This window comes from Acipenser ruthenus, chromosome 8, assembly GCF_902713425.1.
Source record: "Acipenser ruthenus chromosome 8, fAciRut3.2 maternal haplotype, whole genome shotgun sequence".
NCBI lineage: Eukaryota > Metazoa > Chordata > Actinopteri > Acipenseriformes > Acipenseridae > Acipenser > Acipenser ruthenus.
In genome coordinates, this window is record NC_081196.1 from 12860166 (window position 1) to 12885861 (window position 25696).

The 25696-nt window shown below is 40.2% G+C and overlaps 1 protein-coding gene across 4 annotated transcripts in view; it reads right to left on the minus strand.

Moving 5' to 3' along the window:
• LOC117405974 (remodeling and spacing factor 1) overlaps nt 1-24962 on the minus strand; it is a 29474-nt gene extending 4512 nt beyond the window's left edge. The window contains exons 1-15 of one of the 4 annotated variants that reach the window (XM_059028536.1): nt 24512-24962; nt 19742-19833; nt 19277-19369; nt 17862-18067; nt 17051-17205; nt 14315-16146; nt 13412-13642; nt 11734-11838; nt 11502-11581; nt 10001-10055; nt 6356-6456; nt 5810-5877; nt 4662-4869; nt 2779-3011; nt 119-301 (exon numbers count right to left, since the gene is read on the minus strand). In XM_059028536.1, the coding sequence (XP_058884519.1) occupies nt 119-301; nt 2779-3011; nt 4662-4869; nt 5810-5877; nt 6356-6456; nt 10001-10055; nt 11502-11581; nt 11734-11838; nt 13412-13642; nt 14315-16146; nt 17051-17205; nt 17862-18067; nt 19277-19369; nt 19742-19833; nt 24512-24665 (3796 nt within the window). In that variant the 5' untranslated portion in view covers nt 24666-24962. Of the gene's footprint in view, nt 1-118; nt 302-2778; nt 3012-4661; nt 4894-5809; nt 5878-6355; nt 6457-9964; nt 10056-11501; nt 11582-11733; nt 11839-13411; nt 13643-14314; nt 16147-17050; nt 17206-17861; nt 18068-19276; nt 19370-19741; nt 19834-24511 lie in introns of all 4 variants that reach the window. The other 3 variants (XM_059028535.1, XM_059028534.1, XM_034009579.3) reach the window with 3 other exon arrangements.
• Between the last annotated feature and the right edge of the window lie 734 nt (nt 24963-25696).

Here is a 25696-nt window from a genome sequence, read left to right on the forward strand (position 1 = left end):
AATAAAACAAAATAAAAAATCTTATCAAATGAAAGAATGAAATCTAATGTTCTGTTCCCCTTAACGTTCTGAAACAAAGTAAATTGGTACGCCATGGCTGGCTGGCTGGCTGGCTCACCTTCGCTGTCAGAGCTGGAGAGCATGCGTCGGTGAGGTCTGTGCTTCTCCGTGAGTCTGCCCTTCCGTGACCCTTCGCTCTCGGAGGTCTCGCAGTAGTTCACCTCCTTCTTCAGGCTCCTCCGCGACCGCCGCCTGCGCATGTCCAGGTCATCATCGCTGTAGTCACTCGAACGCTCCGTTTCTGATCATGAAAAGAACCAGACAAGGAGTTAAAGGGGCGTTAAACAATGCCTTCAAATGCTTGTATTTTTAAATGTAAGATATGCACACATTTGAAATACAACTCTATAGATAAACTGCTGCATTTCGGTACCTTTGCTGTAGGTCACATTGGGGTTTATTTCAATGATCTAAACAGTGGCGGACCTCAATGGTGATACCCTTTAATTATGAATTCCACAGGAGTGATTCATTGGCCAACTTATGAACATCACTATGTACAATAAAAGTACATGTTTAGGTACTAGAAAGCATAAAACAGTGGTTAGCGTTCAGGCTAGAAATGAATAATAACTGGCACAACTAGAAACCAGTAATACTTTGCACAATACCCCCTACATTGAAAGTCATCACAATACTTTATGAACCAAAGAAATGTAATTTAAAAATTAAAGGTGGTGCATGTCTGTCTGTATGACGATTCCTTGAGCTTTATTACATTCTGGATCCACATCAAACAAAGCATTTCTTTTTCGTCTGGTTGGTTACGATGTAGGGATGTGCTTTTGGTAAATTTTTATGAACGTTTAAACTCTTAGCAATGTCAGCGTTTAAACCATATCTACACACACACACACTCTCTCTTTATATTACATTCTGATACTGACAGTCCTGGTTAGTATTTTCTAAGCAAATAAACCCTAAATAAGCAAGTAACATTTTGACATCGAAAAAACTTAACTACAAAGCAAAATTAAAAAAAAAAAAAAACACGTACACATCAAAGTATATATTGAAATGTTTATATTGATGGTTGCAATTAAAGTTGCTAGTGAAGATATAACTATCTTCGGTCTTTGATAGTAGCAGTGGGATTTTTGAGATCTATTGTTGCTCGAGACGAGAACTTGACCATTACAATTTCCGAGTACTCGAATCAAACGCCACTCTCCTCTACATACTGTACTAGTGTACATAAACCTCCCAAACATTAAATGCCAAACTAACACACAATCAAGTAATATATTAAGTAATTAAATATAATGTTTGACTTCTTGTGTAGTTAATTGTATATGGTCAAGTATTAGTATTCAAATTCACGCATCCACACAACTTTACGTTAAATTGTAAATCGAGATGCCTGGCCTACCTGTTTGAACTGTCTCAGGGGTCCTTTACTTTAGTGCAGTAGTTCCAACATACAAATAAAAACTATACTACACATAAACGGCCGTTCGGTCCAAAAGCTTATAGAACAATTTCCAGTGAAAAAAGCCTTCCACTTATATGGGAAGATTGGGGAATGAACAGCTTTTCTTTACGTTTTCCAGCCTCGCTGTTACTGTTTTGTGGGTCAGCAGAGTATTAGGATAATCTTACATGGATTTCAAAACTGCAGCATTCACGATTCACATGCACTGTCCTCATGAGGATAACGTGATCACGCCCTGTTCGGCCACATCTATAGCAAATGTTGTTATGGATGTTTGCTTTTTATTACCATCATCCATTCACAATAATTCGGAATGTTTTCATTTCAAACTGTGAAGCATTAAACTTGTGTTTTTGTGCTACGGTAATTTTGTTTGGCATAATTATTTACATGCCACGGTTTTCTCGTCTGGTCCCTCAAAATACTTCCAAACGTGGCTTCCTTTGTTTAGAGATAAAAAGCTTCTCAATGTTATTTAACCCCGCCATGGGATTGATACCATACCACACCTACTACAAGCATAAACACACACAGTGCACCAATGAAGCGTCAGATCGACTGAGAATAAAACCCGCCTCAGTGTCAATCTTTCTGTTGCACCAAATGCCAAAGCCCTTCCTTTTTATAATATCCGCCCTTACTGTGGCACTAAGCAGTCTCATACGTGACGGGCTACTGATGATAAATTACTAAAATGAATGCATTAAAAAAATGCGTTTGGTGACATTTGTCACGTGACCTGTTATACGTTTAGCATATTATTAAACATTTTACCAATTCTTTAGAGTTTATAGGTTGAAACGTTTAAAATTCCCATTCCTATTGCGATGGGAACCTAACCTCCATCACCCAAGACCTAAATAAGGGAGTGCCTTCCATGAACTGGGTCAGTTCTTTAAAGCAGTGGCTCCCAAACTTGGGGCCGTTGAACCACAAGATAGTTTAAGAGGGTCCGTAGCACATGGAGAAATATTCTTTAAAAAGGATCCCGACACCTGACAATGCAATGGTTCCCAGGGCTGACATCAATTAATTTATATGAACGCTACTGTTATGGTTCTAGTCACTGTATTTTAAATGTAACACTAATATCACCACTGTTGTATAATATTCATTGTCAATTCATGCACTGGTATTGACAAGTATAAAGGGTGTGTGTAAGGGGAAAACAATTTCACACTTCTATAAATTGGTGGGGGTCAGTCAGGAGTTGCCTATTGTCCTGGGGGGGGTGTAAGTTTGGGAACCTCTGCCTTAAAGAATGTGAATATATATATGTTCCGCACCCATCTCTTCCTCCTCCTCCTCCTCCTCCTCAGTCTCCTCCTCTTCATCATCGTCGGAGTACTCTCTCCGGCCTCGCCTCCGTTGCGGCCTTGTGCTCTGCTTCTTGGGCTTGACACGCCTCTGCCGCGCAGTCTTCCGAGTGCGCAGCCCAAAGTCACTGTCATTGGAGCCTGGGTCCCCGTCGCTGTCCACATCCTCCTCTTCCGACACAACAAACTCCTCCTCCTCCGTGCTGGAGCAGGGGCAACACAAAGACAAGTCTTCATTAGGGATGTGAATGTGTGCAACAAACTCTCTGCAGATTTAACGTGCAGGTCCCCAAGATCTTTCAGGGAGACCTGGTAAAAAACAGTGATCAATAAGCAAAAACAGAAAGACCTGCCGCTCCACACTGTATGGCTTTATTATTTGGAAAATAAATTGAGATGATGGCGTTAGTTTAAAGCACTGCCATTTCCTTTGTGAAACAGTTTTTTTGTTTCTTGCTTCTTACACAAAAACCCTTTTCAGATTTTAGATGTGCGAGTAGCAGATACTTTATTTATTTGTTTATTTAAATTAGTGAAGGGCCCTTTCACTGTAAATTATTGTATAATTTACTGTCAACATGGCCTAACGGTAAATTAACCACATTTGTGAATTGTCACATCAGGATATAACAAGCAGAACAATTTCATTATTATCGGTTATCCTGCTGTGTCAATAACATGCGCAATTGAAGCTGGGCAGTATCTTATGCCAAATTATTTTACCCATGATTTCCTCCCCAATTTAGAAAGTTCAATTACCGTATTCCTTCGAATTTATGACACAGTTTTTGCTTCAAAAAATTGCCTGCGTCTGAAATTTGAATACAGTATAGTGATGCGTGTATTAAAATTGCCAACACAAGACGTGACTACCTGAGTACACAAACAGCAGCTTGACTGACTGCCGAGAAAAGACAACAAAGGCGTTTGCCTGAATACACAAGCAGCAACGTGACACTGCTGAGAGAAAAAAAAAACAAGCTTCCTGAGTAATTCCAAGAGAAACGTTTACAATTTCAGCATTTCTAACAAACAGTACCAGCTTGGAGAGATCGGAAATGCTGATCAGACCCTGTATTTTGAGACATGCCAAGCAATACCACAGTTCAATGCTGTTGTGGTTGCTGGGTTACATGTTGCCTGATGCCATGGAGTGTTGTGTCATGCTTGCTGTTGTGTGTAATGCCGTAAGTGAGCAGTGGTATGTGTTAAGTATTATACAGTACGCAGCACAATAAACAAGCTCTGTGGTTAATCTACAATAACACTGATTCGTGTCAGTTTTGTAGGATACAAAAGCGTAACTGAGGTTGTATCTTTGTAAATGCATATTTATTTGATGTTTTTTTTTTTTCCTCAAATTGAGGGTGGTAAATTTGGTCGGTGTCTTAAATTCAAGGGCGTCTTAAATTTGAAGGAATACAGTAAATTATAATTTTTTTTTCCCCTCACCAGCAATTCCCCACGCAGTGCAGGAGAACTCAAGGTTCAGTGAAGTCCTCCGATCCCACGACCAAGCCCGTTTCCTCTTTTACACCCAGGAACTCAAGAGCAGGTGTCTGCCTGAGCTTACTAGGCGCTTTGCTGGTAGGGTCCACTGTAGCGCGATGAGGAGAAACAGTCCCTGACAGTTTTACCTCCAATACCCACGGGAGTGCCACAGCCAATGTAATGCTCCCTCCACAATCCCCAGCGAAGACCAGCAACTTCGCATAACCAGGATATGAACATGCGCTCCTCTGACTATATGACTCACCCTGCACACCAGGCGGCTGTGCTTTAACCAGGGGAGCCTGCTGGGCAGTATTTTAAAGTAGTGTCTCTCTGTTCCCCTGGTGTGTGTGTTCAGTTACCTGTCGCTGACTCTGAACTCGTCTTCGCTCTCATCTTCGTCCGCAGTGCTGTCGCAGTCCAGGTCGTTGAGGCGCCTGCGTTTCCTCCTGTGGACGGCTGTCGCTCGCGGCGGCCGCCGATTCTCCTTGCCCTCCTCCTGCAGGATGGTGGAGATGTCCTTCCCCCGGTGCCCCGTGATGTTTGCCATGTCCTTCCCTCGGCCTGCACCTGAGTTAGGGGAACAAGCATGTACTGCGTACAGTGCAGGGTTTCAGATACATGGGCAGGAACAGAGACTCCTGCAAGCAGGAGCTAACCCAAAGGTTGTTTATTTGTAAAAAATGTTCCTAATAGAAGGTTCAACTAGAATAAAAATAGAAAATTTTATAATGGAGTCATTTCTGACTGGTAACAGTGTACCATTTAAAATTAAAACAAATAAATATACAGTATATATAAAAAATAAAGCGTCTGGTCTTTAAGGCTTAGCTTTCAGTATTTAAACAATTGTATAAATCAGTACTCACAGGCAAACAATTACTTTAATTATTACACCAAAGCTACAGAATACCCAGGGATGAAAATAACTCTCATTGCATAACAGTCTGATACATTCCTGGTTTAATAAGACACACCTGAGCTTGTTCTAGACTATAGACCATGGCTACTCAAGCTTGTAGTAATGAACCTGCTATGCAATAGTTTTATTTCCCTGTTTTCAATACACTAGGAAAAATTACACCACCACAGGGTCGTCACCAATGACTTTCAATGTGGTTTTTGACAGGTTGGTTTCCATGAAACATATTTAAAAAGAGAACCACAAAATGATACAGTGATTCGCTTCAGACTGTAATAAAGTACCATGGTTTTCCAATCCCCAAATAGTCAAAAGTAAGGCACCATGAAGAGAATGTTTAGCACAGTTACCCTTGGCAACAAGGCTGTAAAGGAGGACGGGACACCAATACTTTCTTAGAGAATAAATCGGGAAAAACTAAAAGAATATACTTTTTATACCAGTATTGACCATAAAAAAGGACAATTTTGTCAAAACATTCCTTTTAGTTTTACCTTATACATTTATACCCGAGTGTTTCAGGTTGTGGATTTAAAACACTCAATCATAAACCAATTACAAAGTTATTTTGACAATATGCATGCTTACCTCCACCCTCTGCCTCTTTGATATCTTCCTCTATTGCTTCATCGATTGCCTCATCAAAATCATCAAACCTAAACAAAACAAGAAAAAAAATGTCTGGAAACCTGACTTATCTTTCAGAGTTATATATTACTGTACCTACTTCATTACTGCATTAGCTTAAATGAACCCCCCTTGAGTGAGAACGAGCATAAAAGTAGTTTACATAGTTGGTACAGCTAGGTAGCGTTATAATAACTGGTTTTGTTTGACATTTTGTAGCTGCTAAATAGTGGCTGTACAGAAAAAAAATGTATGCTTACATACTACTTATTTTGTATTATAGCTATGGAACTAAATTATGCATTATTAAGCATATAATTATTAGTAGCATGCAGACTTTTTTTTTTTTTTACATATCACAGATATGCAAGCTCACAGTAAAATCCTGAGACAATCAACTCAACAAGAACCCTAACTCTATCCCGAATCCAACATTCCGGATTTACAGCTGTCTTCCTGCACCAGACTGTGTTATTTACAGTATTTACAGTACACAGTAACTCATACCTGTAGCTTATAGATTTCCTTGCTCTTGTAGACCTCCTTTCCAAATTCTTACACTTTTTCGATTCCTTCTTTTCTTCCTTCCCTTCTTCCGTATCTGGCTCCTGTGTGAATATCAAAGATGGCGTTAATTAATCATAGGGAAGGTATTCTACATAGAAAAGACACAGTCAGGGGTGCGCCCTACCAAAGCTGAGAGTCCTGAACATTGCTGCTGCTACTATTTACGTGCCACAGAGCAACTTAAACCAATGAATGTATAACAGACCAATAGGTTTACTGCCGTTTACTGTTCTGGGTCACGAACGATTTCCATTAGCAAATTCAAAATGCTTCAAAGTTTAATATGTGTAGCTCCCCTGCCTCTCTGAACCAGGTGGAGTTGAGCTTTTTTTCAGTGTTTGTTTAAGGGGTCACCTCAGATCCAACCCCCTCAAAGACATTTCTAGTTTCAGTGGGTATGAATCTTGTTTGGTGTGACACAAATTTGAATCCAAAATCATCAGGGGAGCAGTGAGGGGAAAAAAAAAAAGCTCATTCAAATGATAGGTAGCACAGTTTGATGTGAACCATGATATACATATAACTGTGCATTACAAGAAAACTGTTCCACTGAAGTTGGGGGTGACATCATATCAAAGAAACCCTGAAACTGAATGACCTTCTCATAGTTCACTGTATGACTCTTTTTATATAATACATGGTTTTACACCAAGAGTTGCTTTAAAAGAGTGTATATAAAGCTATGGAACCATAACCATTTCACAGAGTTTGTATTTCAGTAACTTCTGGAACTGTGATGGGCATTGAGAATCATGTATTATGTGATTTTTTTGTTTGTTTTATTTTGGTTTTTTTTTTTTAAAATCAGCCAGCCTGAAATTAAAAAGGTACTATCCATGTATTATAGTAGCTTAAATTTGTGACACACCGACAAGATTTCAGCTGTTTGGAAAAAGTGTTAATGCAGAACATTTCAAAGTCACAAGGATGGAAACATGTCTCCTGTTGCACGGTAGTTTGAGTGCGTTACTTTACACACTGTGGCTAATTAAAGTGTTACAGAACTCCCTGCACTGTTTAATGTGAAAATTATTACTATGTTTTAGTTTTTATTCAGATCATAAAAAAGGTCATAAAATCATCTAGGCAGCACAATTCTCAATTCTCCTCAATTGCAGTTGCTCCGATTGAAATAAACGGCTATTTGGTGAATAGAAAATAAGCATTGTTACAGGAGCGAGCATGATGTGGATACACTGCAGTGTTCAGAAGAGAAGTTCTCTTTCTCCTGACCAAACACTCCCCAATAAAATGTGGGATTAAGTTATTGAAATGTACTGCTGCGAGACAGCAACGGTAAAGTAAACACTGCAGGATGTTCTGTAACCTTTTGTTAATGTTTCTAACTGCTATTTAATGGGAGTCTTATTTTGATCTGGAGTGGCAAAACAGAATACAAGTACACTGCCACATTGTTCCTGAAGTCCAAGCAAAGATCAATCATATATTCAACCTTTATTTGTATTTTCCTTTACTCAGATTTATTTTGTGTGTGTGTATATTGTGTATATTATATATATATATATATATATATATATATATATATATATATATATATATATATATACACACACACACACACACACACACATATATACACAGTGCCTTGCAAAAGTATTCAGACCCCTGACCAATTCTCTCATATTACTGAATTACAAATGGTACACTGAAATTTCGTTCTGTTTTATATTTTATTTTAAAACACTGAAACTCAAAATCAGTTATTGTAAGGTGACATTGGTTTTATGTTGGGAAATATTTTTAAGAAAAATAAAAAACAGAAATATCTTGCTTGCATAAGTATTCAACCCCTGTGCTGTGGAAGCTCCCAGTTTACACCGATGAAAGAAATTGCCCTAACGAGGACACAATTACCTTACCATTGGACTCCACCTGTGAAACATTAAAGTTGCTGTCACATTTTCTGGATAAAAACCCCACTGTTGAAGGATCATTGGTCAGGCTGTGAATCTGAAGGAAAATGAAGACCAAAGAGCATTCTACAGAAGTTAGAGATAAAGTAATACAAATGTATATATTAGGGAAGGTACAAAATAATATCCAAGTGTTTGGATATCCCAGTGAGCACAGTTGGATCAATAATCATGAAGTGGAAGCTGCATCACACCACCCAGGCACTGCCAAGAAAAGGCAGTCCCTCAAAACTCAGCGCTCAAACAAGAAGGAGACTTGTGAGAGAAGCCACAGAGAGGCCAACAATCACTTTGAAGGAGCTACAGAGTTCAGTGGCTGGGAGTGGAGTAATGGTGCACCAGTCAACCATATCAAGAGCTCTGCATAACACTGGTCTGTATGGGAGGGTGGCAAGAAAGAAGCCGTTACTCAAAAAGTACCATCTGAAAGCACGTCTGGAGTTTGCCAGAAAGCATGAGAGTGACCCAGCTGCGATGTGGGAAAAGGTTTTGTGGTCAGATGAGACCAAGATAGAGCTTTTTGGCCAAAACCCAAAGCGCTATGTGTGGCGCAAACCTAACACTGCCCATGCCTCAAGACACACCATCCCTACAGTGAAGTATGGTGGTGGCAGCATCATGCTGTGGGGATGCTTCTCATCAGCAGGGACTGGGCATCTTGTTAAAATTGAAGGAAGAATGGATGGAGCAAAATACAGGGAAATACTGCAAGAGAAGCTGCTTCAGTCTGCTAAAAAACTGAAGCTTGGGAGGAAATTCACCTTTCAGCAGGACAATGATCCCAAGCACAAGGCCAAAGCAACATTGGAGTGACTCAAGAACAAAAAGGTGAATGTCCTACAGTGGCCCAGTCAAAGTCCTGATCTCAATCCCATTGAGAATCTGTGGCACTATTTGAAAATTGCGGTCCACAGGCGTCGTCCAACCAACCTGAACAACCTGGAGCAAATCTGCCAAGAAGAATGGGCCAAAATCACTCCGACACTGTGTGATACATACTTACCCCAAAAGACTTAAAGCTGTTATTGCAGCGAAAGGTGGCTCTACCAAATATTAATGTGTGGGGGTTGAATACTTATGCAAGCAAGATATTTCTGTTTTTTATTTTTCTTAAAAATATTTCCCAACATAAAACCAATGTCACCTTACAATAATTGATTTTGAGTTTCAGTGTTTTAAAATAAAATATCAAACAGAACGAAATTTCAATGTACCATTTGCAATTCAGTAATATGAGAGAATTGGTCAGGGGTCTGAATACTTTTGCAAGGCACTGTGTGTGTGTGTATATATATATATATATATATATATATATATATATATATATATATATATATATATATATATATATATATATATATTGCCTGTAACTTAACTTATTTACTTTTATATTTTATTTTATTTAATTTTATTTAATTTCTGAAAGTCGCTTTGGATAAAAGCGTCTGCTAAATAATATATACATATATTATGAAATAAATAGGTAAGCATGCAAGCAGTACAATAAAAATACATTGCAATTAAAAGCTAGTCTCCAAGAGGCACATCAATGATGATTACCTCAGGAGGATTCTTTTTCAAAACAGACCAAAACCCATGGGAAAACTCCACTGACCTTAGCACCATTAGTATCCAAGTCCATACTACTTACAGAAGCAGGGATGATGTTTTCAACGCTGATACCAACGTACACCAAGCGTTCTCGTCTGTTGGGAATGTGAGAGATGTCGATCATATAGCTTTATTTAGCAGGAATTCACTCCAGAGCTCTACATTCCTTTAACTAATACAGGAAGGCCCCATGCAGAGAGAGAGACAATTGGCCTTGAAAAGTCGTTCATTGTTGCTGAATATTTGCACACAACATAGCTTAAATAGGTCTAGTGGATCACATGTCATAAAGGACAAGTCGATTCTTTAGTTACATTCTCCAATGTGTGTTGGTACTGCAGCGGGGGACAATAAACGTTTAAGAAGTATTTTTCAGCAGTTTGGAAACACGGTTTACAGTAAATACTTTGATATCCACACTCTATTAGACAGCATCATTTCAGTATACAATGTATTAAGGGTTCTTGGCTTCCAGTGTTTAATTTTGTGGAGTTTATAGATCTGTCCGCTACCCTGTTGTTTGCTTAAGATACTTATGATGAAACCTGACAACAAACAGACATGATGCTTCAATGAAGAACTTTAAAATTAGTATTTTATGCCCACCATGAAAAAACAAAGAACTCAAAAGTTTGATGATTTTGATGAGATGATCAATGACGCAATAGAGGAAGATATCAAAGAGGCAGAGGGAGGAGGAGGGTAGCATGTATATTGTCAAAATAACTTGTACAAGGTGCTCCCAACTGGCACATCTGGTAAAGGCGCTCTGCGTGGAGTGCAGGATGCGCCCTATAGCCTGGACCTCGTCGGTTCGAGTCCAGGTTATTCCACTGCCGACCGTGGACGGAAGCTCCCAGGGGGTGGCGCACAACTGGCCGAGCGCCGCCTGGGGGCGGGGTTTAGGTCAGCCAGGGTGTCCTCAGCTCACCGTGCACCAGCGACCCCTGTGGTCTGGCTGGGCACCTGCGGGCTTGCCTGTAAGCTGCCCAGAGCTGCGTTGTCCTCCGACGCTGTAGCTCTCAGGTGGCTGCATGGTGGGTCTGCAGTGTGTAAAAGAAGCGGTCGACTGACGGCACACGCTTCTGAGGACAGCGTGTGTTTGTCTTCGCCGCTCTCGAGTCAGCTCAGGGGTGGTAGCGATGAGCTGAGCCTAAAAATAATTGGCTATTCCAAATTGAAGAGAAAATTATAAAAACATTTGCTGACAACTAAATAAAAAAAAAAAATCATAAAAACACAAACCTGTACAGTATTCTTAGGGAATGGGTTTATGCTTGAGCATTTTAAATCTATAACTCAAAACACTCTGGCATGAATTTATAAAACTAAAACTAATGTTTTGACAGAATTGTCATTTTGTTTGACTTTTTTTTTTCCCAATCCAAATTAGTCCAATCCAGTCAAGGCCGCTCAATGAAGCCCACATTGTGTACTATTATTTGTATGGTTTCTTTCAAACAGCGCAGAGTATTAAGAAATGTGTGCACATACAATGCTATTGCAATTTAAACACTGGAGCCAATCAGTGACATTCCTACCTTCTCTCCGCACGTTCCCTCTTTTTCAAATTTACATCCAAGTTCAGCAACTGTTCTTCCAGCTTCTCACACAAGAGTTTCTGGAAGACACAAATACAATATTCACATGTTCTATGTAACTGACTGCATATTTAATACACATCAAAGGTTGAGTAGAATCAGTTCCCAAGAAGTGGAATTCTATATAGTTTAAAAAAAAAAAAAAAGAAGAGGCGCAAATCTTTCCACTTACATGTTGACAAGGAGGACAGAACCATTCTCCATCGGGAATGATCATCAATGGGGGACGTAAACAAGCTGTGTGATAGCCACTGTCGCAAGAGTCGCACAGGAGAATCTGAGGGGCAAAAAAAATAAGAAATGCTACGTAAGCCAACCTACAGCTGCACAAGTTGGTGGATTTATGTGCACAGGGACATGCTGTACCCAGTAACTACCTCGTTTTTATGTTTATAAAGCAGTTTTGTCATACATTTTATCATCGTTTTTACCACACTATCTTTAAAGTGCTATAAAAACCGCATTTCAGACTGTAGAGAGAAAATCAATTTTTTTTCCCCTTTCCAGAACACACTACTACATTTTCATCCTCACTAAGATAACTAAATAGTCTACCTTTAGAAGGTATTTTTTCAAACAGAACATTTTTTCAAATAAATTACCCCTTGTGTAAACTAAAGGAATTTGTTTAACAATTTACCATGAAATATTGAACCTATACTTATTATACTCCACATAACTAACTTCACTACATGGTACAATAGTACAGTGGTGAGCAAACTTTTGATATGCCGCCCCCCTTACTTCGCGTACATTGTGTTATAAATCGATATAGAAATCACATATTTTTCCCTAGATTTAACCACCAACAAGTCCAGATTTAGCTAAATACATAAATAGTAACAAACCCATTCTTACAAGTTTTTAAAATTGTACTTTCAGGTACAATGTATAAATGTTGAAAACGCGTATCTTAAATTGGCGACTACTAAATTAAAAAAAAAATAAAAAAAAAAAAAATCTGAAATCTGGGTTTTCATAAAATAACTTTATTTTGCCAGTAAATCTGGTGTTAAAATCCCACTGAAGCTCTTGATTTGGCACTGTATGCTGCAGAGCTGCTGTTACACTCTGAGAGCCAATGTCACCGCTTCCCAGCCTACTCTGCATTCTACAATGCCAAAAAAATGTACACATTTCAAAACTTAAGAATGCGTTTGTTAACATTTATGTATGAAGCTAAATCAGAATTTTTGGGGGGTTCAATCTAAGAAAAAATACACGATTTACATTAAATCCGAGAAAAACACTTAAAATATAAATACAAATATAATTTTTTTTTTTTACAGAACTTCCTCTAGTCATACTCGCGCCTCCCTTACTGACTCTCCGCACCCCCCACTCTGTGCACCACTGCAACACTAAACCACTGCAATGAAAATCTCAACAGGTTGCATAACAATACAAATAAAATTTTAAAATATATATTATATATATATATATACACACACACACATACATTTTGTGTTAAAGCACACGTTTCACTAGTTACACAGAAGTACACAAGGCAGTGATAATCTATTAAGAAAACAAAGATAAATGAATGCACCTCAAGATTGTATTTCTCTGTTATTCGTACTGATAAAACAAGCAAGCCGTTACTGGATCATGGTAAAGGTATAGCACCTTTATTCATATTGTGGAATTGCATATTGTGTCTGGTGGCAAACACTGTGTCTAAGAGAACACTTCGGCTAAGAAAACACTTTGCTTGCTTCCCAAGGCGTGTTCTCTCAGCCAGAGACTATTTTATAACCACATTTAAATACAGAACATGTAATAAATTAAATGCTCAGACAAAAAAAACGTAACCCTTAACAGCTGTTGTCTTTGCAAGGTGAAGGACTCACCAGCTCAGGGTGGTTGGGGAGGCCGCAGCGCTTGCATGGGTCGTCATTGGCTGCTTCTGTCTCTTCCTCCCCCGAATCCTCCTCATCTCGGTCTCTGTCCTTCTCAACCTTGTAGTCTTCATCGCTGTCATCGTCGTTGCTCTCCTCCTCTTCCTTGCTCGAGCCCTTCTGCTTGCGCCACCGTGACCGAGAGATTGTCCACCTTGCACGCCGCTGCCGTCGCGATTTACCCTGCGACGGAACACACACACACACACATTGCAGTCAGTCAAGCGGGTTCTAGAAGAGGGAAGCAGCACTGCACTGCATGGAGTGTGCTTTGGAGTGGTCAGAGCAATGTGCAAGATTTGAAATCACACACAGCTGTTCATTTCAATACCATGTAGATCATCAAGACTGTGCTAAACAGTTTTAACAGCACTAGAAACAACAGTGTATACAAAATCCAAATTTTATTGCCTTTTATGGGTGGGCTCTGCATTTTTGGTCTCTCCTAATGAGCCAATGACAAGGGGTTACTAAGTGGACTACAGTACGGATAACACTTTAATTTATAACATATTTCTTACAATATACTTCAGATATGTATATGAAAATCAACTGGGATTTAACAGTGATGTTTCTGAAACTGAAGATGCAACAGAGAAAACAAAAACGAAACAAAAAAGAAAAAAAAAATACTTTAACTCCCCGACAGGTAGTGCCTACAACGTTCTGCCTGAAGTCTACACTTTACCACTGTTTTCTCTACAGGTATATACATAATTTAATGTTACATGGCTGTAAAAAGTGTAAACAAAATTTCATTACACACATGGTGGAAAGACATTTTGTAAGTAGGGTTTTTCAACTACTTTTTCACCTTTCCCTTTTTACTTTCAGCTTTGCATCATGTACATTTACCTTGTTTACCCTGGACTGTGCCTCGGGTTCTGCTTTCTTTGTGGTCTCTTTCTCTTTCCTTTGTGAAGCAGGTTTCTCCATTTCTTCCTCATCTTCCTCATCTTCCTCATCCTCTTCCACCACCTGCTTCTTCTCGGTCTTCTTGTCCCGGATTTCCGCTGCCTTGGCTGTGGGCCTGCATATCCGAGGCGACCTCCTCAGGGACCTCCGGTGTGAAATCTCAGAATTCTGCCCTTCTTTGTGGGGGGTGACCTGCCTCCTCTTACCAGCCGGGATCCTGATCTTCAGTCTGATACCTCCCGTCTGGATCTCCGACGAGACCTCACTGTCAGCTATACCCTCAGCCTTGTTGAGGTTTTCTTCTGGGTCATTTCCAACCTCTGCCATGGCTTCTATGTCCTGTTTGCTATCGTCTGCCCCCTGTTGTGGTTCGCTTTCCTTGCTCTTCTGAGCATCTGCATTTTCAGGTTTCTCCTCTGTGTCCTCTTTATTTGTCTTCTCCTCCATAGGAGTCCTGGTGATAGACGTCTTATCAGGACTGACATCCATTTCCTCAGGACTGCAATCTGTCTTCTCATCAGCACCCTCTTTATTATTTTCCTTGTCATCGGAGGGAAGTTCTTTCTCTGTGGGACTACAGTCCTCTGGAGAGTGCAATGTGGCATCTTTCACAGGTTCTTCAACTCCTTCTTTTAACAGTTTAGTGGATGCTTCTTTCTTTTCCTTTGAGGACATCACAGGTTTCTCCACAGGGTCAGACTTTGCTGTGGAAGTCTTGCATGCTTCCACTGGTTCCTCTGAGGTTTCTTCTTGTTTACAGCAGTCTTCAAGAGTTGATGAAACCTTTGCAGCGGAAACAGCTTCCTCTGCTTTCTCCAAGACACCTCCTTTCTTGGGCTGGTCAGGTTTCTTCTCATTCTTTCCTTGAACTTCAGGTGGGTCCCTGGAGACCTTCCTTTGGGACACAGTCAAACCGTTCTCTTCCTTCACTCCTTCTCCCGCTGCCATTTTGTCCTGTCTGCTTTCCTCTTGGCTTTTCTTCTCCGGAGGATGCCCTGTGTCCATCGGCTCTTCTTGAGTTCTGCGATTGTTGGGTTCCTTAGCTGCAGAGACTTCTCCATTAACAAGCTCTTCTCCTGCCTTTTTCTCTGAGGCAGAAGCCGGTCGGTGGACTTCCTCTTCAGTCTTTCCCTCCTCCCTCAGCAGATCCTTGGTAGGGGTTACTGATGGATTGCGGGCGATCTTCCCACCATTGTCGAAATCCTCTGTCAGCTTGATCTCCCGCTTCTTCAGAGGGATCTTGGCCTGCTGGTCATTCTTCAGGGCTCGCTCCACTTCTTCAGAGGACTTCTCCTTAACCTCCTCTGAGGGTTCGATGGCCTGCTGGTCATTGTTCAGGGCTCGTTCCACTTCTTCAGAGGACTTCTGCTTAATCTCCTCTGAGGGTTCCATCTTTATGGATACTTCCTGCTTCTCTGGTATTGGGGCAGTCACATTTTGGTCAGAGCTTTTGACATTTTCAGGAGCTTTTGGTTCTTCGTTTATCACTGCCGTGATGGTTCTGACTTTGTTGTCTATAATGGGCTTTTCCTCCGATTTAACTGGCGTCTGCTCCTTCTCTTCTTTCTTTTCTACAGAATCCTTGTTGATTTCCTTGGGCTCCTCCTTTATGTTGGGTTTCCTCTCTTCATTTTCAGCCATAGAGGACTTCTTATCTTCACTTTCGCTTTTAGGAGGAGCAAGAGACAGAGCAGCAGACTCAGTTGCGGGCTTGCTTTCTGGTTCTTTCGAATCTTCCTCCATTTTCTCAACCTTCTTGTCTGGGGATTCACCTATAAAATACAAGTCACGGTCACATCTTTCACTGGACAGAAATAAGTTCAGATTTTGTACCTATTTTATTACAGACAGTAAGGATACATTCTTGCTATTCCCAGAGTGTCCCAGTGTCATTCGTTTACAGCCCTCTTCATGGCACACACACACTATGCACAACAGAAAACAAGTCTCGTCGGGGGAGCTTGCGGATTTAAGATTAAGCTTCTTAACAGCTAATAAAATGTATGATCGATCTTTCATAATAATAAAAAGAAGGGTCACCATCTCAGAATTCTCTACAAGTCCATTACACTACAATCCCAAACTGCAAGGCATCTCAATCTCCTGCAGTACAATTGACTCAGTGAGGCTGAATGGATTACAACATGTGCATAACTTGCAAGGGTTTGTGTATATGTTACAGAGACAAGTATTACATGTTCTTATACAGCACAGGTTACTATGAACAGTTCTGGTCATGGGTAGGATTTATTTAATTTATATACTAGAGGACGCAGTTGGAAATTAAGTAAAGATAGTCTTAGGACAGAGAGAAGGAGACACTTCACACAAAGAGTGGTGAGGGTATGGAATGGGTTACCTCCTTTCCTTCAGGACCCAACTTGACAAAGTTTGGAGATCAATCGGCTACTAGTAACCGGATAAGCTTGGTCGACTCTCGTTTGCAAATGTTCTTACAAATCAAATATTTTTCTGGGATTATTTATGTAAATTACACATATTTCATGATTCAGCGTCATGGTGTACATAGTACTGGAGGAGACTGGGATGCCTTAGACAGTTTCTAATCCCTCTCTTTCCTAAGTTTCCGTTAGCATTACCAAAGATGTTATCATAATTATGTTTAACCTAAAAGGGAGATTGCTCTGTCCCTGCAGTGAGAGAAGGGGACAATACCATCAGGTAGCAGCTCTGCACCCTCCTTGTTCTCCTCGTCATCAGGAGAGGGGCTGGCGCTAGAGGAGCCCTCCAGCTGCACTGATTTGGTGAGCAGAGCCGGGTCGATCTGAGCCTTCAGGAGTTCCACAGTCTCTGCCAAATCATTACGGGTTCTGGATTGGTAAATATAAAATAACAAAATCTTCAATCACACATATGTACTAACTCCCCAGCATACATTATATTACAGACATGTGTAATTTACTTACTGTAAAACCTACATCATACACACCAATCAATTGCCATATTGTTATTATTTAGAAATATTGAGAATTGTTTTGACAGACAAATCATTACTAGTGATAAAATGTATGTTCTTTTGACAGATGGGTTGTAATAACAAGTGCAATGAACAGGACTGCTGGAGTCAGAAATGTTCCTCTTCACCCTTTAACATTACAGATGTTGAGATATTTGGGAATAGGGCCCTTAAGGAGACTGTGTGGTCCAGTGGTTAAAGAAAAGGGCTTGTAACCAGGAGGTCCCCGGTTCAAATCCCACCTCAGCCACTGACTCATTGTGTGACCCTGAGCAAGTCACAACCTTGAGACGTAATTGTAAGTGACACTGCAGCTGATGCATAGTTCACACACCCTAGTCTCTGTAAGTCGCCTTGGATAAAGGCGTCTGCTAAATAAACAAATAATAACGTGCACTTGCTTATGTCACAACTTTCTATATTTATTGTGGGAAACCCTTCACAGCAGTTTATTAAGATCTTTATATACACTGAATTTCCATGTCAAAGACACGGTTCTCTCCCACACACCTGACGATGCACTTCCAGGAGGTCCCTTCCTGGTCGTCTTGCTCCTCCACATAGACTCGCACGTTGTGGTCCTGGTCGAGCTGGTACCAGTACATCAGGCCGTCCTTATCCCGCCCGATCGGCTGCAGGCGCATCGCCTCGGGGTCCTCCTCGTTGATCACGTTCTTAAACTTGAGGTTGTCATCGAACTGACACTCACACAGGTACTATAGACAATGAGAAGCACAGATTCTTCACCCACTGCAAGCTTTAGAACCACTACATGTTACCTAAGCAATAAAGCCGAGTGCTCAATGGAGACAATATGAAAGTGCAACATGATAAACATGTTTGGGGTTAACTACTGGGGTAGCAAAGGTTTTAAAAATATATATTGGCCTCATTACCATTTAAGGCCCCCCTCTAGTTTAAATGTTATATGTTTTATCCTGCTTAATGGTTTAACTGAAATTAGAAAACAATTCAGTACCATCAGCCAATCCGTTTCCAGCTCTAGCGGGCTTCTATGAGACTGCAGATGCCCGCAGCTACGTCATAGCATTAACTGTGAATCAAATTTAAAATTTAAAAACAACTTTTTTATTTTGACTTGTCAATGAAAGCTCAGTTCACATCTATTGGACAGCAAATTCTAAACAAAGACACAATTGGCAGCCAATCAATACTTTGCACCGACAAAAGAAAACCATCTTGTACCCGCAACTGCTGAATCAGCCAATCACAGCCTGTCAGCTCGACTGGAGCTCAGGTAGCATCTTAACTACAAACCGAGCCTTTTCTCAGTGGAAGGGTACCCGACAAATCTTTACAAGTTAAAGGTAAATCAAGAGTTTAACATGTGTCCCTTTGGCGAGGGACGCATAACTCCAGTCGCGGTCAACTACTAACAGTACAGCCTTCATCGACGGGCACTATCGCTTATATAAAATATATACAAAATGATAGGGACATACCACATAATGAAAGATAAATGTGAACGTAACAAGGAGCACATCTTAGTTAGTTTGGTCATTTTTCACATTTATGTACTTAATATACTGCAATTTGTGTTACCTGGTTTATAGCAATTTCAATTAGTAGTAAAACATAATTACAAAGCATTTGGTTTTAGCTCTGCATAAATATGACAAAGTTCAATAATTAAACAAGCCCTACTATCCTTATTTAACTAATTCTTTTGTACTTTAGTCAGGCATGTCAGCACCATAACCATGCTTTAGGAAAACATCACCAAAACAATAACCACAGGTTTCAAGTGCAACTAAAATGTTACACGCATCTAAGAGATATACATACTTTACAGATATGGCCCTACACTTATTTATTTATTTTTTTTAATAAATGCTCGAGTCCAACACCCCTTGTTTTGCCTGACTCGGATGTGAAGAATCAGTATCCGCTGCAGATGGTCTTACCTTGAGGATGCCCACTTTACACTCCACAGTCATCTCCTGGTAACCCTTCTTCTCCAGCTCCCAGGCCCAGGTGCTGTTGAAGTCCTGACACATCTGCAGGGTTTAGAAAACAACACTGTATCAGCAAGGTCACAGAATACAACTCCATGAAAAACACTTTGCTCTGGTGAAGGTGATAACCAAGACTTGGAAAAATATATTTTAATAGCGTTAGCAACATTATCACTTGTACCATTTCATTGTGATGAAGATTTGGGGATTCCTGGCTTTTCTGAAAAACGCTTCATTACTATGGAATATTACAGTTAAAGAACTAGAAACGTCACCAAAACAGAACAAAAAAATGAGGTTTAAATTCAGGGATTATATGTAGTTGTTTAAATGTAACATAACAAGAATAATGAGTTGGAGTAAACAGCTTTGACAATCTCCTGACCCCTCATTTCTATTTTTTATATTGCTCACCTTGACAAGGTACTTTTCCCATCTGTCAGCTGAAACAGACTTGCCGATTTTCCTCATTAATTTTAAGTGAAGCTCCACAAGGGCTTTTGGAACTACAAAAGAAAAGACAGGCTTGACTTAAACTGGGTTTCATACATTCTCTCAATAACTTGTGCCAACGTCTACAATGCAAGTTGGTTGCATTAAGTCATTCCAGACATTGCTGCAAGCTGGGCTTTCTCCAAGACTTTGGAAAGAAAAGTGCTACAGTGTTTAAAGCTGTGAGTGGCTTATGGTCATGGTCAATAAAGTCTTTTTGAAAATACTGACAGATTCTAGGGAGAACCTGTAAGGCTTATTTACATTTAAACAATGTAAAGGTAAAAAACAAAACAAACAAAAAAAAAACTACAATACAAAAATGTATTTTGTGTCCGATGAGGCACATGTCAGATTAAGCTGAACTCTGATATTCCTCAAACTTCCATACAGCGAAGTCTCATTACCAATTTCACATCCCCAAGGTGGTCAGTTACCCATATAATGCACATAGCTCAATGATGTTGTGATGCTTGTTACAGGGGTTACTCCAAGTCTCCAACCCCAACCCTGCAGGCAGGACAGACTTTAGTTTGCTCACATGAGCTCCTTACCATGGGTGTGAACATGTGCAATCCCCAATATTATAACCAAAGGGACTGAAGAGAATGGTCTTAATAGAGCGCTGGGAGAGTCTTCACAGTGTTTCCAAGTTGAAAAGGGACTGCAGTAACACGGGCTTCCCTTACATTTTAAACCCAAACCTCATTTTCACTGTATTTTTGTTAATATGTGGGTCTATAACTAGTACCGTATGTATAAGTCTGTATTTAGATCCGTCAGTGTCTTTAAAATGGGTCTTAATATGGAGCTGGTATGAAGGAGGGGTTTGTGTAAAACTATACTGCATGCGAGTTATACACAAAGGCAATTTCACAGCAACTTCTACATTTTGATGTTTCAAACGTCAGATCCTACGCACTGACGCAAGGCATAAACACCTGCCAAATAATCCAAGTCTTTTTAAGGCTTGATTTATTTATGTATGTACGTATTTATTTAAAGTTGTCTTTTATTTTGGGACACAAATCCCCACAGGCTTCCTGCTGGAGGAGAAGAGCACTGCTAAATAAATTCATTTTGACCACAGTCGCTGGAAGAAAGTGTTCTAAATGTAGCGTCTGTAGCGTCTATTCATCCAATCTGCAACCTAGGATGTCCTTACATTGTTTAAATTGTCTAGCATTGAGGCCTGGTTCACTTTGGCATGTCAGTATCCATATCCAATAACAGATATGAATGGTAGTTAAATGGAATATCGGCTCCAATTATGGTGATTGGGAATGAACACAGGTTCTCATTCCTGCTGCCAGCTGAACTACTCAGTCAGCTTCACTGCTTTGAGCAAGTTCTGATCTGCTATCCTGTGGGGGGTTTTTGCCACACTGCTGCTCAGATTTTATATTAGGTGAAACTCTCTCCAGTTGGCAAAGTATTATAAGCCGTTGCTAGGCACCCAGTCTCAGATTTCCTCTGTAAAAGAGACATACAGGACCCCCAAGTGCCCAATTTGATTTGCCCTCATCATAAACTACAAAGGAAATACAGGACTGTCACTACCGTATATAAATATTTAACAACATTCTGAGCCACTAACAGAGGCTTAAACCTGTCCTGCAACAAACACATACTTGTAATGCACCAATACAGCTAACATAACAATTGTCTTAAAAGATTAGAACATGGTCATCGAGTTCCAATTACAGAAGAGTTTAATACTTTAACACATATTCACTTGGGAGGCAAGCAAAATGATATTTACTGGAGCAGTCACACCAAACGCAACATTAGCTCACTCCTCATCATTGGAGTTTGCACATGAAAAGACATGCACTCCTGGTTCCAGCGAGTTCCAAAACGACCGGAGCAGCGAATACCCTCCAAATGATTTATATGTGGCAATCAATTCAATACATGTGTTATCAGGCCACCTTATATTTTTTAAACGATGCAGGTGCAGGGAGGATGCTATTTACAAAATTAATGAGAAATCTAATCTCAGAATGTGCAGCTGCTTCGTGATCTTGCAGGCTGTAGAATTCAATTCAGCAGCACCTGTTTCATTGGGAGATAGGAATCTAGAGAACACAAAATTGACTGCAGATACAAAGGCCACAGTCTCTTTACTCGTATCTCTAAATTACCTGAAACACTACTACTTTACAGCTACAGAAATCTACTGAAAACCTCGCCTAGTGGATACTGACTTATTTTTGCCTGCAGTTAAAACTCAAAGGAACTTGGAAGGATTTTTAATGTGGAAACGATGAACACAGCCTAGCTACAAACATAAATATAGTATTGCTGCCTGAAGGCCTTAAAATGAATGCCATGGCTAAACAAATCTCTAGAAATATCTAAAGGTATGAGAAAGACTTCCTCAGAGTTATAAAGAAAAAGTCTGAAAAACCAAAACAATCTACAGACTTGGTTACAGTACTACCTGAGACCTGGAATGGCTTAAACTACAGTAATCCGTCGCGGATCCGCCCGTCACATATCCATCCTACCTGTTTACCCGCCATGATCAATCTCTTCAGCAACATTAGTTTATTATTGAACAGAGAAGATTAGTTCAGAGATTGCAGATCCTACCAGAGTTTTCGTACACTGTGTTGTATGTGCTCCATGCGCAACCGTTGCTGGTAGTGTCACGTGAGCTGTTCAGTGTGTTGATATGTAAATAAATCCTGTTCGCCTGCGGGGCGTATCAACTTCAACTTCTGTCTCGATCTCCTGCCTGTCACTCAGCAGTGAATGCACGCACTCACACGGCAGACGGCTGCTCTGTCACAAGCATTAATACCTTGTGTCTTTCTAAACAAGGGATTTAGGTGAGCTCCCTAATATAAATCTCAAAATAATAATTGTGTGAATGTAGTAATTGTTACAGCTGTGTTTAATGGTATTTAAAACAGGATTCATTTATTCGTCTTTTTACATCTCCGCCCTTACTCTGGTCCCACCGCAGTCGGATACACAACAGATTACTGTACATTACAAACCTCAGGATGTTCATCCACCAGGAAGCCCCCCGATAGGACACTACAACTTGGTTGATGACTATTAAACATTCAGATAGACTGTCTAGCTTTAAAAAAGTATGGCAATGAAGGCGCACTATCTAACTGCGATAAAACCCTAAACATCTGTCATTACAGTACCTTCACATTTGACCTTGTCCGCATGGTAAGCAGTCAAATACCGGACAGTAATACCCTCTAATCAGTGTTCCAGTGTTTAAGACTTAGTTAGACTGGAAATGGGCTGGATCCAAAATGCCCAACTTATTATTTTAACATTATACACAATAGCACACTAAAGTGTTTGCAATCATAAAAAAAAGACTCCCATGACGATGCAATGTGACATTTAAAACTGGGACCTATTTCAAATCCCTGAAAACTGAAAAGGCAAAAACAGGAGGGTTGAACTGTTGAGAGCTGACAACCCTTTGTACAGGTAGTTTATATTAGCGTCTCATCTTACCAGCAGGGGTCAATATAATGAGGTGTATGTGACAGAAAAAAATACATATACTCAATAATTACATTATATATATATATATATATATATATATATATATATATATATATATATATATATCTCGCTGAGAATTCTACTGATGTTTGTAATTGAAGGCGATGACACATCTACATGTTAAACTTTTTTTGAATTTCTTGTTATTTCATTTTATCCTTTAATTATATTCCTTAAAACGTTTTAGTTTCAGCTGCAAGGCAATGTCTGCCCTCCTGAAAAGCCAAGTGTATAGCCGTGATGATGTTACCTGATTTCAATGTAAACATAGGATGGGGGTCTAATTGTAACATTGGTAAATACTGTATTGCAATCGCAACTTCATAAAGTATACATAAAAAGCCTTTCTATCCCGATGAGGGAGGCAAACGCAGTTCGACAATGATTTTCATAATGATCAAATAAATGTACGGCACATGTCTATGCTGTGTTTGATTGCTAGTAGTCAACCTTGTATTTTATAAAATGAATATCGTTTACCAAAGAGAACGCATTTAAAAATATGGGGGCTGAATTTAATCCTACATAAATACAACGTAACTCCACCAGCACATTTGAATGAACTAAAAAAAATAGTACTGAGAAAGCTCCATCCAGCAGGAAGTTTAGTATTACACTCTGCGCCTGCGCGGTACAGCAGGCGAACCACGACCTGCCAGAAAATTACCATTAAACTGTAAATATTGTCGGCGTATTTATTTTGCATGGGAATATCCTGCTCACTTAAAAGCAGTTAAAAGCAACACGCCCCCAAATGTGTCAAAGACTGGGAAATAAAAGCCCGATTTCCTCCAATATTTCCGTTACCTTTTGTGCAAAATAAGAGAGGAGCAATATTTTAGTCCGTGAGTAGGCTAATCAACGTAAGCTGGAATTTAAACCTCATACTAAACCACACATCGCTTGAAAACAAAGCACTGCACGGGCTCACAAATCAGATAGTTAAGAGTAAAAATAAATGTTTCATCGTAATGGGTTGTTAAACTTCATCAGAAAAGTCGCGATCTCCTGTGAAATCGGTGCTAATCATCCCGAGACCACACAATAACACAGTACCACTGAGCTGCAGTACCAACATTGCCAATGGTGATGGAACCCCTTTTTTTTCCCTGTGTGTGTCCAACATCTCCGCTACTACATTTTAAACATTACCGGTCGTGGTTTCCCGAAACGCTCTCTCCAGCTGCGGGAATGTGAGCTCCGGTAGATCCAGCAGCGCGCCGTAGCGCTCCAGGAACGAGCAGACCACGGCGAAGCTGGGGCAATAATCGGGGCAAGAACCCGCCGATGCCGCCGAGGCAGCCATTTTTTTCTGATGGGGTGCAGGAGACTGGACCCGGAGGACCGAGGACTGCCCACAATACACCGCGCAAGAGTGGATGATGGTAGTGGAGGACTTGCAAGCCACCCTACCACCGGCCCAGAGATCTTCGCGCTGAAATTAAAACTCTACACATGTAAACAAATGAATTAGGGAGGAGTTAGTGTGTGAAATACATAGTTGGCGGGTGCTTAACACCGAAATCTTGATGAACTAGGATTTCATAGAAGGCAAAAAAAAAGTTTTATACGCAGTACTTATAAAAGAAAAAAGACTGTCAATGACATCACATGATATGGCATCAGGAGTCACTGGGGGTTAACGGTACCTTTTTTATATACATCTGACAATACGCGTTATAGCGTAAGAAATCTTACACTGTTATAAATTAACTGTGTGGCAGACAAGGCTTTTTTATCAAGCAACGCACGACCTTTTTGTCGAAAAAATCCTTGTACGTTATCAGAAAAAAACAAAAGTGAAATGCCCTGTATCCAGTAAGGATTACCAGTTACCTGAATGCTGCAAAGCATGACGGCCTAGTGCACAGGTTAAGGTAGCTTGATTGAACCGCCGTGATTTCAAATATGTTTCCAGCTTAATCCTTTTAAATATACATGAGCTGTCTTCGTGTAGATTTCCACTCCAAAGGTTTCAAAATGCGTATTTAAAATGACATAGATACGTAAAATAAAAACATAGGGTTTTTACTTTAGACATTTTTACAGGGCAAGTCCGCTTCTAATTCGCATTGTAAAGAGGGCAATGCGTTTTCGTGGGCATTTACACGACTCTACGTGCCAACAGCTTACACCAGTGCAGCACATTGATGTCATGTGTAACAGGAAAATAGAAGAGTGGGCAGCAGTGTGGAGTAGTGGTTAGGGCTCTGGACTCTTGACCGGAGGATCGTGGGTTCAATCCCAGGTGGGGGACACTGCTGCTGTACCCTTGAGCAAGGTACTTTACCTAGATTGCTCCAGTAAGAACCCAACTGTATAAATGGGTAATTGTAT